General features: G+C 41.7%; 1 protein-coding gene across 1 annotated transcript in view; it reads right to left on the bottom strand.

Moving 5' to 3' along the window:
* LOC139571036 (voltage-gated delayed rectifier potassium channel KCNH1-like) overlaps positions 1-13,619 on the bottom strand; it is an 80,816-nt gene that overhangs the window by 44,328 nt on the left and 22,869 nt on the right. The window contains exons 8-9 of the mRNA XM_071393517.1: positions 12,003-12,160; positions 10,637-10,908 (exon numbers count right to left, since the gene is read on the bottom strand). Of these exons, the coding sequence (XP_071249618.1) occupies positions 10,637-10,908; positions 12,003-12,160 (430 nt within the window). The remainder of the gene's footprint in view (positions 1-10,636; positions 10,909-12,002; positions 12,161-13,619) is intronic.

The following is a 13,619-nucleotide window of genomic DNA, read 5'->3' as shown; positions in this document are numbered from 1 at the left end:
AGTGCATGTCAGAGCAAAAACCAGGCCATGAGGTCGAAGGAATTGTCCGTAGAGCTCTGAGACAGGATTGTGTTGAGGCACAGATCTAGGGAAGCAACACATTTCTGCAGCATTGATGGTCCCCAAGAACACAGTAGCCTCCATCATTCTGCAGGGACTGGGAGAACACAGTGGCCTCCAAGTTTTGAATGACCAAGACTCTTACTAGAGCTGGCAGCCCGGCCAAACTGAGCAATCGGGGGAGAGGGCCTTGGTCAGGGAGGTGACCAAGAACCCTATGGTCACTCTGAGAGAGCTCCAGAGTTCCTCTGTGGAGATGGGAGAACCATCCAGAAGGACAACCATCTCTGCAGCACTCCACCAATCAGACATTTATGGTAGAGTGGCCAGACGCAAGTCACTCCTCAGTAAAAGACACATGACAGCCTGCTTTGAGTTTGCAACGACCCTAAACACACAGACAAGCAGGAGTGGCTTCAGGACAAGTCTCTGAATGTCCTGGAGTAGCCCAGCCAGAGCCCGGACTTGAACCTGATCGAACATCTCTGGAGAGACCTGAAAATAGCTGTGAAGCGACGCTCCCCATCCAACCTGACAGAGCTTGAGAGGATCTGCAGAGAATGGGAGAAACTCCCCAAATACAGGTCTGCCAAGCAGACCCGAGTCTGTAATAGCTGCCAAAGGTGCTTCAACAAAGTTCTGAGTAAAGGGTCTGATTACTTAGGTAAATGTAATTTTTTCGTTTTTTTTTATTTTTTATTACATTTCCTTTGTCATTATGGGGTATTGTGTGTAGATTGATGAAGAAAAAAAAATATTTAATACATTTTAGAATAAGGCTGTGATGTAACAAAATGTAGAAAAAGTCAAGGGGTGTGAAAACTTTACTAATGCACTTTATCTACCTCAATTACCTCGTAACCCTGCACATTGACACGGTACTGTTACCCCGTGTATATAGCCAGGTTATAGTTACTCATTGTGGATTTATTCCTATTATTTTTCTATTTTTCTCTCTGCATTGTTGGGAAAAGCAGTAAACAAGCATTTCACTGTTAGTCTAAGCCGCTAAACCTCTATCCTCTGTTCTCATCCTCCTAGATCTATCTGCTGGCTTCGACACATTGAACCATCAGATCCACCTTCACCCTCTCAGGGCTGGGTATCTCAGGCTCAAACCCTACATTCCAACCCTAGCACTGTCACGTTCCTGACCTATTTTTATGTTATTTTGATTATGTTTAGTTGGTCAGGGCGTGAGTTGGGGTGGGCATTGTATGTTGTGTGTGTTTTGTTTAGTCTATGGGTGTTGTATTGTGTATGGGATAGATAATTGTGAGGTTGTCTAGTTATGTCTATGGCTGCCTGGATTGGGTCTCAATCAGAGACAGCTGTCATTCATTTGTCTCTGATTGGGAGCCATATTTAAGGTAGCCATAGGCAGTAGGCTTTTGTGGGTAGTTGTCTTGTTTAACGTTTGTTGCTTGTCTGTGCACTTGCGTTATTTAGCTTCACGATCATTTGTTGTTTTGTTTGTTTGTAATAGTGTTTTCGTTTCATGTTCATCTTCGTTCGTTTAATTAAAAGAAGATGGCTTATTTTCCTCATGCTGCGTTTTGGTCCGTCTCTCCTCCACACGATCGTGACAGAACTACCCACCACAACAGGACCAAGCGGATTGAGGAAGGAGAAAAGGAACTAAAGCAATGGAGAGAAGAGGAATGGAGTTGGGTAGTTCTGTCACGATCGTGTGGAGGAGAGACGGACCAAAACGCAGCATGAGGAAAATAAGCCATCTTCTTTTAATTAAACGAACGAAGATGAACATGAAACGAAAACACTATTACAAACAAACAAAACAACAAATGATCGTGAAGCTAAATAACGCAAGTGCCCAGACAAGCAACAAACGTTAAACAAGACAACTACCCACAAAAGCCTACTGCCTATGGCTACCTTAAATATGGCTCCCAATCAGAGACAAATGAATGACAGCTGTCTCTGATTGAGACCCAATCCAGGCAGCCATAGACATAACTAGACAACCTCACAATTATCTATCCCATACACAATACAACACCCATAGACTAAACAAAACACACACAACATACAATGCCCACCCCAACTCACGCCCTGACCAACTAAACATAATCAAAATAACATAAAAATAGGTCAGGAACGTGACAAGCACTCCGTTCTGCCACTTCTGGTCTCTTGGTCCTCTCACCCCTACGGGAAGGCAGCTCCCGCTCATCCTAGTCCAAGTTCTTTTCTGCCCTGGCACCCCAATGGTGGAGCCAGCTTCCCCCAGAAGCTAGGACAGCAGAGCCCCTGCCCATCTTCCGAAAACATCTGAAACCCTACCTCTTCAAAGAGTATTTGAAATAATCCCCCCAACCCCTTTTTTGTGAACTAACACTCACACTTCATTTTTTTGTAGCTTTCCAAAACAAAACTGTTATTGTAAAATGGTGTCCCTACCATTCATTACGCAAATACAAAATTGTCTCATATTGGTGCGATATCCCTTATTGTCATACAAAACTAAGTTTGGAGCTGTTCTTATCGAAAGAGCCCTACAGCAACATGCACAATCCACAATCCTTTCTGTCTGTCCGTTTGATACAAAAGAGTAATTCTGCCAGCAGATTTGAAGCAGGGCTGAATGGGACTTCTCTGCATAAATAAAGGTTACATTTTTCCTGCATGCTGTGTGCTGTCTACAATGCGCATGTGACAGAATATTATATCATCACGTTGTCACTGCTGCGTTTGAAGATGAAGATCAGATACTACAAAGTCCATCTGACTCCAGTACTCCTCTCTACTGTAGACCAGAGGTCTCTCTCTATCCTCTCTACTGTAGACTAGAGGTCTCTCTCTATCCTCTCTACTGTAGACTAGAGCTCTCTCTATCCTCTCTACTGTAGACTAGAGGTCTCTCTATCCTCTCTACTGTAGACTAGAGGTCTCTCTATCATCTCTACTGTAGACTAGAACTGTCTCTCTATCATCTCTACTGTAGACTAGAACTGTCTCTCTATCCTCTCTACTGTAGACTAGAGGTCTCTCTATCATCTCTACTGTAGACTAGAACTGTCTCTCTATCATCTCTACTGTAGACTAGAACTGTCTCTCTATCCTCTCTACTGTAGACTAGAGGTCTCTCTCTATCCTCTCTACTGTAGACTAGAGGTCTCTATCCTCTCTACTGTAGACTAGAGGTCTCTCTATCCTCTCTACTGTAGACTAGAGGTCTCTCTCTATCCTCTCTACTGTAGACTAGAGCTGTCTCTCTATCCTCTCTACTGTAGACTAGAGGTCTCTCTCTATCCTCTCTACTGTAGACTAGAGCTCTCTCTCTATCCTCTCTACTGTAGACTAGAGCTCTCTCTCTATCCTCTCTACTGTAGACTAGAGCTCTCTCTATCCTCTCTACTGTAGACTAGAGCTGTCTCTCTATCCTCTCTACTGTAGACTAGAGCTGTCTCTATCCTCTCTACTGTAGACTAGAGCTCTCTCTATCATCTCTACTGTAGACTAGAGCGCTCTCTATCATCTCTACTGTAGACTAGAGCTCTCTCTATCCTCTCAACTGTAGACTAGAGCTCTCTCTATCCTCTCTACTGTAGACTAGAGCTCTCTCTATCCTCTCTACTGTAGACTAGAGTTCGCTCTCTCTCTATTTATGATGACAGAGGCGCCTGAAAAATGTAATAATGTGGTTGTGGTCAGAAAAAACAGATGACAATCAGGTAAAGACATGTTTTCTGCATGGTCACTAATAGATATATAAAAAATGTCCTTAACAATTACAATATCAAAATCCCTCTCAATACACAACCTGACCAAATACATTAGCCTGATATACTGTAACTGCAACCAGTTTTAGACTCCCCACTGGGTTAGACTCTACAATATCCAGTCAATATCCACATTTAGTTTCATAATCATAAAGCCTGCTTAAGTTGCTCTGGATAAGACTGTCTGCTAAATTAAAAATGTAAATGCAGAGTAAGACATGCTACTAGGGGTGCTTGGACTGGATGGAAGGTAACACCTGGAGCTTGGACTGGATGGAAGGTAACACCTGGAGCTTGGACTGGATGGAAGGTAACACCTGGAGCTTGGACTGGATGGAAGGTAACACCTGGAGCTTGGACTGGATGGAAGGTAACACCTGGAGCTTGGACTGGATGCAAGATAACACCTGGTTCTTGGACTGGATGCAAGGTAACACCTGGAACTTGGACTGGATGGAAGGTAACACCTGGAGCTTGGACTGGATGCAAGGTAACACCTGGTTCTTGGACTAGATGCAAGGTAACACCTGGAGCTTGGACTGGATGGAAGGTAACACCTGGAGCTTGGACTAGATGGAAGGTAACACCTGGAGCTTGGACTGGGTGGAAGGTAACACCTGAAGCTTGGACTGGATGGAAGGTAACACCTGGAGGTTGGACTGGGTGGAAGGTAACACCTGGAGCTTGGACTGGGTGGAAGGTAACACCTGGAGCTTGGACTGGGTGGAAGGTAACACCTGGAGCTTGGACTGGATGGAAGGTAACACCTGGAGCTTGGACTTGATGCAAGGTAACACCTGGAGCTTGGACTGGATGGAAGGTAACACCTGGAGCTTGGACTGGATGGAAGGTAACACCTGGAGCTTGGACTGGATGGAAGGTAACACCTGGAGCTTGGACTTGATGCAAGGTAACACCTGGAGCTTGGACTGGATGGAAGGTAACACCTGGAGCTTGGACTGATGGAAGGTAACACCTGGAGCTTGGACTGATGGAAGGTAACACCTGGAGCTTGGAATGGATGGAAGGTAACACCTGGAGCTTGGACTGGATGCAAGGTAACACCTGGTTCTTGGACTGGATGCAAGGTAACACCTGGAGCTTGGACTGGATGCAAGGTAACACCTGGAGCTTGGACTAGATGGAAGGTAACACCTGGAGCTTGGACTGGGTGGAAGGTAACACCTGGAGCTTGGACTGGGTGGAAGGTAACACCTGGAGCTTGGACTGGGTGGAAGGTAACACCTGGAGCTTGGACTGGGTGGAAGGTAACACCTGGAGCTTGGACTTGATTAAAGGTAACACCTGTAGCTTGGACTTGGTTAAAGGTAACACCTGGAGCTTGTACATGATGCAAGGTAACACCTGGAGCTTGGACTGGATGGAAGGTAACACCTGGAGCTTGGACTGGATGGAAGGTAACACCTGGAGCTTGGACTGGATGGAAGGTAACACCTTGAGCATGTATGGCATGGGATCAAAGGCAGTGAGAAACGAATTAGTACTGCTGGATAAGTGTAAGTGTAAGTGTAAGTGTAAGTGTAAGTGTGTGTGTGTGTGTGTGTGTGTGTGTGTGTGTGTGTGTGTGTGTGTGTGTGTGTGTGTGTGTGTGTGTGTGTGTGTGTGTGTGTGTGTGTGTGTGTGTGTGTGTGTGTGTGTGTGGTCAATGCAATGCTGCTGGCTCGTCAACAGCTATGTCATTGTCCCTCTGGGGATATGTATGCATCAGCAAATCAATATTTCATATGATGTGACAATTATGCAAATGTTCATACTCAGAAACTGCAACCAGCCACAAAAAATTAACATACAGTATACGGTAAACATTAAACATAGCCTACAGAATATACTGTACCTGTACTATGCATTAAATATCCGGTAACACTTTACTGTATGTGTCCTTATGAATGCATTTATAAAGCCTTTATAACAGCTACATAACGCATTAAAACAAAGACAGGACACCTAGAGTAAAGAGTTACCAAACATAATTTTCCTAGGCATCCTATAGTCCTAATATTCTGAGGTACAGTATACACTGAGCGCACAAAACATTATGAACACGTGCTCTTTCCATGACATAGACTGACCAGGTGAATTCAGGTGAAAGCTATGATCCCTTATTTATGTCACTTGTTAAATCCACTTCAGTCAGTGTAGATGAAGGGGACAAGACCGGTTAGGGGGGGGGGGGGGGTGTTCCTAGTGTTAGACCTATCCATCAGGTCTTGGTGTAGCACCACAGCTCTATCGGTGACAGTGATTTAAATGGAATCCACCAACAGCTGTCTTCCTTTGAAGACAGTTTACAGACAGTTGTCACAAACCCAAAAAGGTCCCAGGCCAACCGTTGCCATAGTGACAAGACAGCTGTATAATCCTCTTGTCACTGATGTGATCTTCGGCTGCTGCCAACACCAATCCACCGCAGATGGTAAAAATAGAATTGTGAGAATAATAATAATAAGTCAGACACGGTTTAAACTGGATGGAATCATACAGTAGTCATTCCACTTGTATCTTCTGTTACTTTTCTCAGCTTCTTTCGATTCAGATCAAAACCTATAGAATAGAATTCTATTTGTGTAAATCAGATTGCATGCCCAGGGGCCTCGACTCCTGGTATCATATGAACACACATAAGACATGGCAAAATGAGTAGAATTGCAAGAAATTAGCTTTTAAAAAAGCGTAACTTTTTTTTTCTTCTCTCTCTGGCAACAAGAGGGCTGTGAACAATTTGAACAGTTTGGTGTCACATGGGTTCCGAGGTAGGGATCTGTTATTACGCAAATAAATTATAATATTCATCTGGACCTTTGCCACCTAGGAAATTTGTGTGAGCTGCCATTCTAAATAGTATCGGAGTATGCCTGCAATACACAACCCTAACTCTTGGAGTGTGTATCAATAATTTCAAGTGTACAACCGTTGTACCTCTCACTGGCATCGAGTAACTTTGACAGAAGTATCTCTCTGTCTTTCACCATGGAAACGGATGCAGGAGGTGCAGCAAGTGCATCTGAACCTGCTGTTCTGTAGGTGCTGTAAAGTAGTGAGCGAGACAGGATCCACATCCCAAATGGCACCCTGTTCCCTATGTGTTCACTACTTTTGACAACGTTCGATAGGGCTCTGGTCAAAAGTAGTGCACTAGGTAGGTTATATGGTCTGACCAGCTGAGACAGTGAGTGATTGTAGGATAGTGCTCGGTTCAATTAATCCTGCAATGCATATAGTGGTTATCATCAGAGGAGGAACATCCTACTCAGTGAATTTCATTAATATATATATATTTTTTTTTTAAGTTATCCTTTTTAGATAAAACTATACTAAATATGTCACCAAATAACTGATTAAAACACAGTTTTTCAATGAAGGTCTACAGTAGCCTCAACAGCACCCTCTAGGGTAGCACCATGGTGTAGCCAGAGGACAGCTATTTTCCATCCTCCTCTAGGTACATTGACTTCATTACAAAACCTAGGAGGCTCAAACAGAGAGGAATGCTGTTTATGTTAGCTAGCTGGCTAAGGCTATCTAACACTGCAACTCTTCCAAGTCAAGCTTTTGGGTATATTAATTCATTGCCACCAGTGTAACTGCTAAACTGCTTGCTGTACACTGTACTGCGTGATTGTACACATGGATTTGATTGTGGGTTTACTAACGCGTTAGTTCTAGTTTGTTGACTATAACGTTAATATGGTGACAATGATGTAGGCTGTGTAGGGGTTAATGGTTATGATATGAAGGTTTGGCTTGGAGAGGTTTTTGTGCCTCGTCACAGACAGCTGTTGTGTTGTGCACTGAAGTCCACAAGTGAAGGGAAACGGTGAAAGGAGGAGAGCGCATAGAAGGAAAGGAGAATTATACAATGAGCAAAGTGATGATGCTGTTTGTGGCTGCTACGAAAATGAAATGTGTGTGCTGGTAATTAGAGGTGTATTCAATCCGCCGATTCTGTTGCAAAACGTTTCTTAAATGCAAGCAAACTGAACAAAACGGGGAGGGACCTAACTGAATTTGTCCGATAGAAACTCGTGATTTTGTTTCAAAATGGAACATTTTGCAACTGTTTGGACTAATGATTTGAATAGGGGGATTTGAATAGGGGGATGACCGCGGCAGCTTTCCAATCTTTGGGGATCTCAGACGATACGAAAGAGAGGTCGAATAGGCTAGTAATAAGCGTTGCAACAATTTTGGCGGATCATTTTAGAAAGAGAGGGTCCAGATTTTCTAGCCCAGCTGAACAGTGCAAACTGGCTCTAACCAGAATAGAAAGAGGAGTGGGAGGCCTTGCACTGTTCTTTGAAGGGAGTAGTACACAGCGTTGTACGAGATCTTCAGTTTCTTGGCAATTTCTCACATGGAATATCCTTCATTTCTCAGAACAAGAATAGACTGACGAGTTTCAGAAGAAATGTATTTATTTTATTTATTTCTGGACATTTTGAGCCTATAATCGAACCCACAAATACTGATGCTCCAGATACTCAACTAGTTTAAAGAAGGCCAGTTTTATTGTATCTTTAATCAGAACAACAGTTTTCAGCTGTGCTAACATAATTGCAAAATTATTTTCTAATGATCAATTAGCCTTTTAAAATGATAAACTTGGATTAGCTAACACAACGTGCCATTGGAACACAGGAGTGATGGTTGCTGATAATGGGCCTCTGTACGCCTATGTAGATATTCCATAAAACATCAGCTGTTTCCAGCTACAATAGTCATTTACATTAACAATGTCTACACTGTATTTCTGATCAATTTGATGTTATTTTAATGGACTTTTTTTGTTGCTTTTCTTTCAAAAACAAGGATATTTCTAAGTGACCCCAAACTTTTGAATGGTAGTGTACATTATAAACTTTAATTCGTAGGCTAGGTTGTGGCAACCTCATGATGGGTATAGGGCAAATTTGAGTATCATGTAGTAGCCTACACCTATCGATGATAGATTGAGCTGGGTGAATGGAATATGAATGACAGAATGTAATAGAAATAAGACCATGCTCAAAAAAAACATTTGCCTTCCCTAATCTTGAAAGGCACCAACCGCCACTGACTGCCTAGTATATTGCCCCAGGTTCTCCTGCTGCTGCTACTCTCCCACTGCTACTACCACAACTGAGAGCCAATGAGCCTTACGGTAAAAAATAACGTGTCTGCTCTATATTGCATGCTTCTGTCTGCGTGTGTCAGTCTCTGGCTGTCTTTAGATGTAATCTTACTTGAATAGCATGGATGAAATTAAATGGATGGATGGAATACAATCATTCCCTACATTTTGCCATAACCACTTTGACAGATATGATATTCATGATTATCTGAGTTACAGTAACAACAGCCATTTTGTTGAAGAGATTGAGAGATACAGTAAGGATGAGACAGATGAAAGACTACTTGAATCTCATGAACCCTGAATGAACCTTTCAAACAGCTCATGAGTGGCAGACGCATTACTTGCTCTATACAAATTGAAGAGTTTCGTTCCAAAACACTATATCCACCAATTTTTCACATTTGTGTTTTTTCATCCGAAATGATTGGGGAAAAATATTGCTATTCTCAGATTTTTTTATTCATAGATATTAGAATTTTGTGTATTAAAATGGGTTTTGTTGCAAAACGCTATATCCATTGTTTAGCTGGAATGGAATGTTCTTATCCTGTATATTTCAATGTGATATGTTGTTTTCTCACCTAGCTATCTGAAGATGAATTAATTAACTGTAAGTCACTCTAGATAAGATCATCTGTTAAATGACTAAAATGTCAAATGCAAATATTTTACATACAGATTTGATATTACTGCACTGATTCTTTAAAAAAAAGATTTTTAAATATTGATGTCACACATTTGTACAGTTCTTTATTAAAAATGTAGTTATTTGTCACATTTCACTGTATAAAACCTATAGTACTATTCTCTGAGATTGAGGCGGATACATAGCGTTTTGCAACAAAACATTATTATTTTTCTCTCTGAAATGAAACCATCAAGTGATAGATTTCAAAGAAATACATGTATATCGTTCAAGAAGCCCATGCCATGATTAGATGGTGAAAAAGCACACCAATCTCTTTCAAAAGTTGTAAAAAAATATATATATATATTTACCAAAATGTCTGAAAATTGATATATAGCACTTTGGAATGAAACTCTTCAAATGCTCATAGCTTTATTATGTAAATATAATGATGTGAAATTGTGTTAGAGCATGGTTTTGAGGACGATAGAGTGTTTGATGTGCTCCCTGTTTCCTGTCTGGATAGAGTGCAGGGTCATCGATGCAGACAGTTTAAGGGGCTATGAGCTGATGGGTTGGTCTAATCAATTCATATTACCAAAGCAGTGCTACTCCAGTGTTTCACTTATCTATAACCAATTAATTCAATTCTAACAACAACATTCCATCATGAGACATGAGAGGGGCTCATTAATTCATAATGTTACCACATGGGGAAAATGCCAATAAGGCCACAGAGGGCACTTAAATCAGTGTTTCCTCCGAGTACCCACAGCCAGTCCACATATTTTATCAAATAAAATGTTATTTGTCACATGCGCTGAATACAACAGGTGTAGACCTTGCCGTGAAATGCTTACTTTCAAGCCCTTAACCAACAATGCAGTTCAATGTATTCCAGAACTATCACAGCTGTTTCAAATGGCCACCTAATCATCAAACCCCTCATTACCTAAATCAACTGTGCTAGTTCTGGAATACATCAAATGTGGACTGGCTGGGGGTACTCCAGGAGAGGATTGGGAAACACCACCTTAGATCATGACAGAAAAACATGTAGTCCCGTATACTTACATCCAATCATCATCATGGCGACAGCGAAGATCTTCTCTCCGTCGGTGGTGGGGGCGATGTTTCCAAACCCTATACTGGTCAGAGAGGTCATGGTGAAGTATAGAGATGTGATGTAGACCGAGTCTTTGTTGGGGCCGCCCTCCCACTTCCCTGTTCCGCTGGCGTTGAAGCGGTATGGCGAGCCCACTGTCTCCCCCAGCATGTACAGCCAGCTGTCTGTCCGCAGGATGCCTGTCTCCTCGTCTATCACCTCATAGTCACCGATGCTGTACCTGTTATAGTTAGTCAAGATTAAAAGATATTCAGCAACTCTTGGTAGGACAATGGAGGTCTGCTACAAAATTGCATCCTTTATTGTTAAAGCCCAGTTAGACAAGAACCAAAACCAGGTAGGTGCTGTACCTGTTAGGTTGAGATGAGAAAGAGTTCATGTTCAGGTTTAGGGGTAAGGGAAAGGACAGCGTTAGGGTTGCCTCTACAACACAGGTTAGAGGTTTGTTCACTTTGCTTAAGGGAGTAAGACGAAAGTTACAAAACAATGCATGACAATGCGGGTGAGCAACAGAAACATACTTCTCCTTCATGACACTGTCAACACTACAGAGCATGACAGTTTTTAAAGGCAGTGTTTCTCAATCTGTTACTCAGTAACTCCCCAGTCATTACACTTAGCATTTTTGTTCTAATTCACCAATAGCAACTTGTAAACTAATCCACAACTAATCTTGTTGATGAATGAAATCAGGTGTAGCAGAAAAAAGCATGACACAGTTGGAGATCAGAGAGGAACGGATTGAGAAACACTGAAGGAATATGCAATTAACAAATACAGTAGCCAGATTGTTTTGGCCATTGTGATAATTTATATTAATAATAGGATAACAGTTTATTTGCATGTTACCAACATAATGACTTCATATCACATTATTAACTCCTATAACAGGTTTTGCCAACTCTCTCCTCGGGGACCAACAGACGGTTCACATCTTTGTTGTCTAATCATCAAGCTCTTGACTAGTTAAATCAGGTGTGCCAGTTCCCGGATAAGAGAGTTGGGTACTGTCATAACCCATTAAAGGTAGACTCAGCGATATGACGAAGATGCACAAAGTTAACAGCATAGTTAGTCAATTTCCGCAACAACTAAGAGTGTTGAAGCACAAGGCTAAACTTCTCTGCTATTTTGATCCTGTACCTACCGCGTTGTAACAGTGTGAAGTGAACCCCTGCACATGCACAGATACTTTGTGTGACTGTGTGAGAGCTGTGAGAGAGCTATCCCAATAGCTGCGGTGCTGCTCGTGTCAACGTCATTTCACTGAGTCTACCTTTAATATACAGTAAATCAGTCTTAACAGAACAGTACCAGATGCAGGCCAACCAGTGGGCAGCCAGGCCGAAGACACACACCAACAGGACGAGGACGGCGGCTCCATACTCAATGTAGTGGTCCAGTTTACGGGCTACTCTGCCCAAGCGCAGCAACCGGACAACCTTCAGAGAACTGAACAGACTGCTGATCCCCTGAGAGAGAGAGAGAGAGAGAGAGAGAGAGAGAGAGAGAGAGAGAGAGAGAGATCAGGCAGATGTTGACAAAATGTTTACGTTCTATGGAAACTGAAGGGTGGACCTGTAGCTTAGGAGCCATTACTCAAAGTATGAACAAACATAGAACTGCATGTTGACAAAATGTATGTGTCTGTATGCATGTACTATTCTTTCAACCAGGATAGTCCACTCTATAACATTTGCCACTGTTTCCCAGGGAGTCCTTGGATACTGAATGTGTGTGCTGGCATCAAGAAGTCTTTCCTAGACGTTAACAATATTAATGGGATGTTATGACTATAAAATGAGGGTGTACTCAAGCAGCTGTGATACAAGCCATAGACATGCACCCAGTCGATATAACCTCACACTGAACTTGTAGCATGAATTTACTGTAAGACAACTAGCTAGGGTCTTTATTCATTAATTTAATCAAAACACCATTGCCAAGTTCCAGGGGCAAATCTGAAGGAAAGAAAGACTTCATTTGGAGTCATATACTCAACACAAAAAAAATGATGTAACACGTTAGAGATATGACAGAAATCAACATGTATTCCATTCAACTCACCATCTGTGATTTCTATCTGAATCATGAACAGAGTACAGAAAAAAACATGCATTTGCAAAAACAGGGTGATACATCACACAACATGTATTTATATGAAAGACCATATTGTTTATGTAAATGTATGTAAATCCATTTGAGTGGAGCGTGTGTGTGTGTGTGTGTGTGTGTGAACTTATCCTGGATGATACAGCACATACTGTAGACTATGTGTCTGTGTTTATCAATTGCAAATGTGAAAATAATGTTTTATCATATCATTATAATCATATTTTGACCCAAACCAACTCAATCAAAGTGGGTTTGATAACGAAAGGCCTACTTGAGTGACAGCTCGACGGTTCCAGTTCTTCCCGTTCCACAAATAAACACAGGCAGAGGAGGGGGAGGGACCATGCAAACAGAACGAAACAGGGGCATGAGGAAGAAAAGAAAGAAAGACGTGAGCATGATCAAACAGAAGAAAAGTAGACATATAAGAAGATAAAACCATGATGACTTCAAACATTCATACAAATTAATAGGTAAATCATATTCATGTAAAAAGGATAATGTGATGAAAAAAAAAGACAACAGTTCAGAGACACCAAACCAAATCTCCTCACAGACTTTTTTGAATGACTACTGGGGTTTATTAAGCATGGTGGAATGTTCAGAGCGTTGCAGATTCAGTACATGTGGGCCACACTGGATTACTGTATCAGTTAGACCATTGTTTGCGGCAAACATGTTGCTTAGTAACAATTTCAGTTGAAAGATTTGAATGAACATTCCAAAATGTTACAGTGAAGTTGTAAATACGTACCTCCTTTTTGTAATTATTACTGTGGCTTTTTAGCTATCAACTGAAAAAACCTTTGCTATTCC

Source organism: Salvelinus alpinus, chromosome 3 (assembly GCF_045679555.1).
Source record: "Salvelinus alpinus chromosome 3, SLU_Salpinus.1, whole genome shotgun sequence".
NCBI classification, from domain to species: domain Eukaryota; kingdom Metazoa; phylum Chordata; class Actinopteri; order Salmoniformes; family Salmonidae; genus Salvelinus; species Salvelinus alpinus.
Note: the sequence above shows the minus strand (reverse complement) of the source record. Positions and strands in the feature narration are given on the sequence as shown.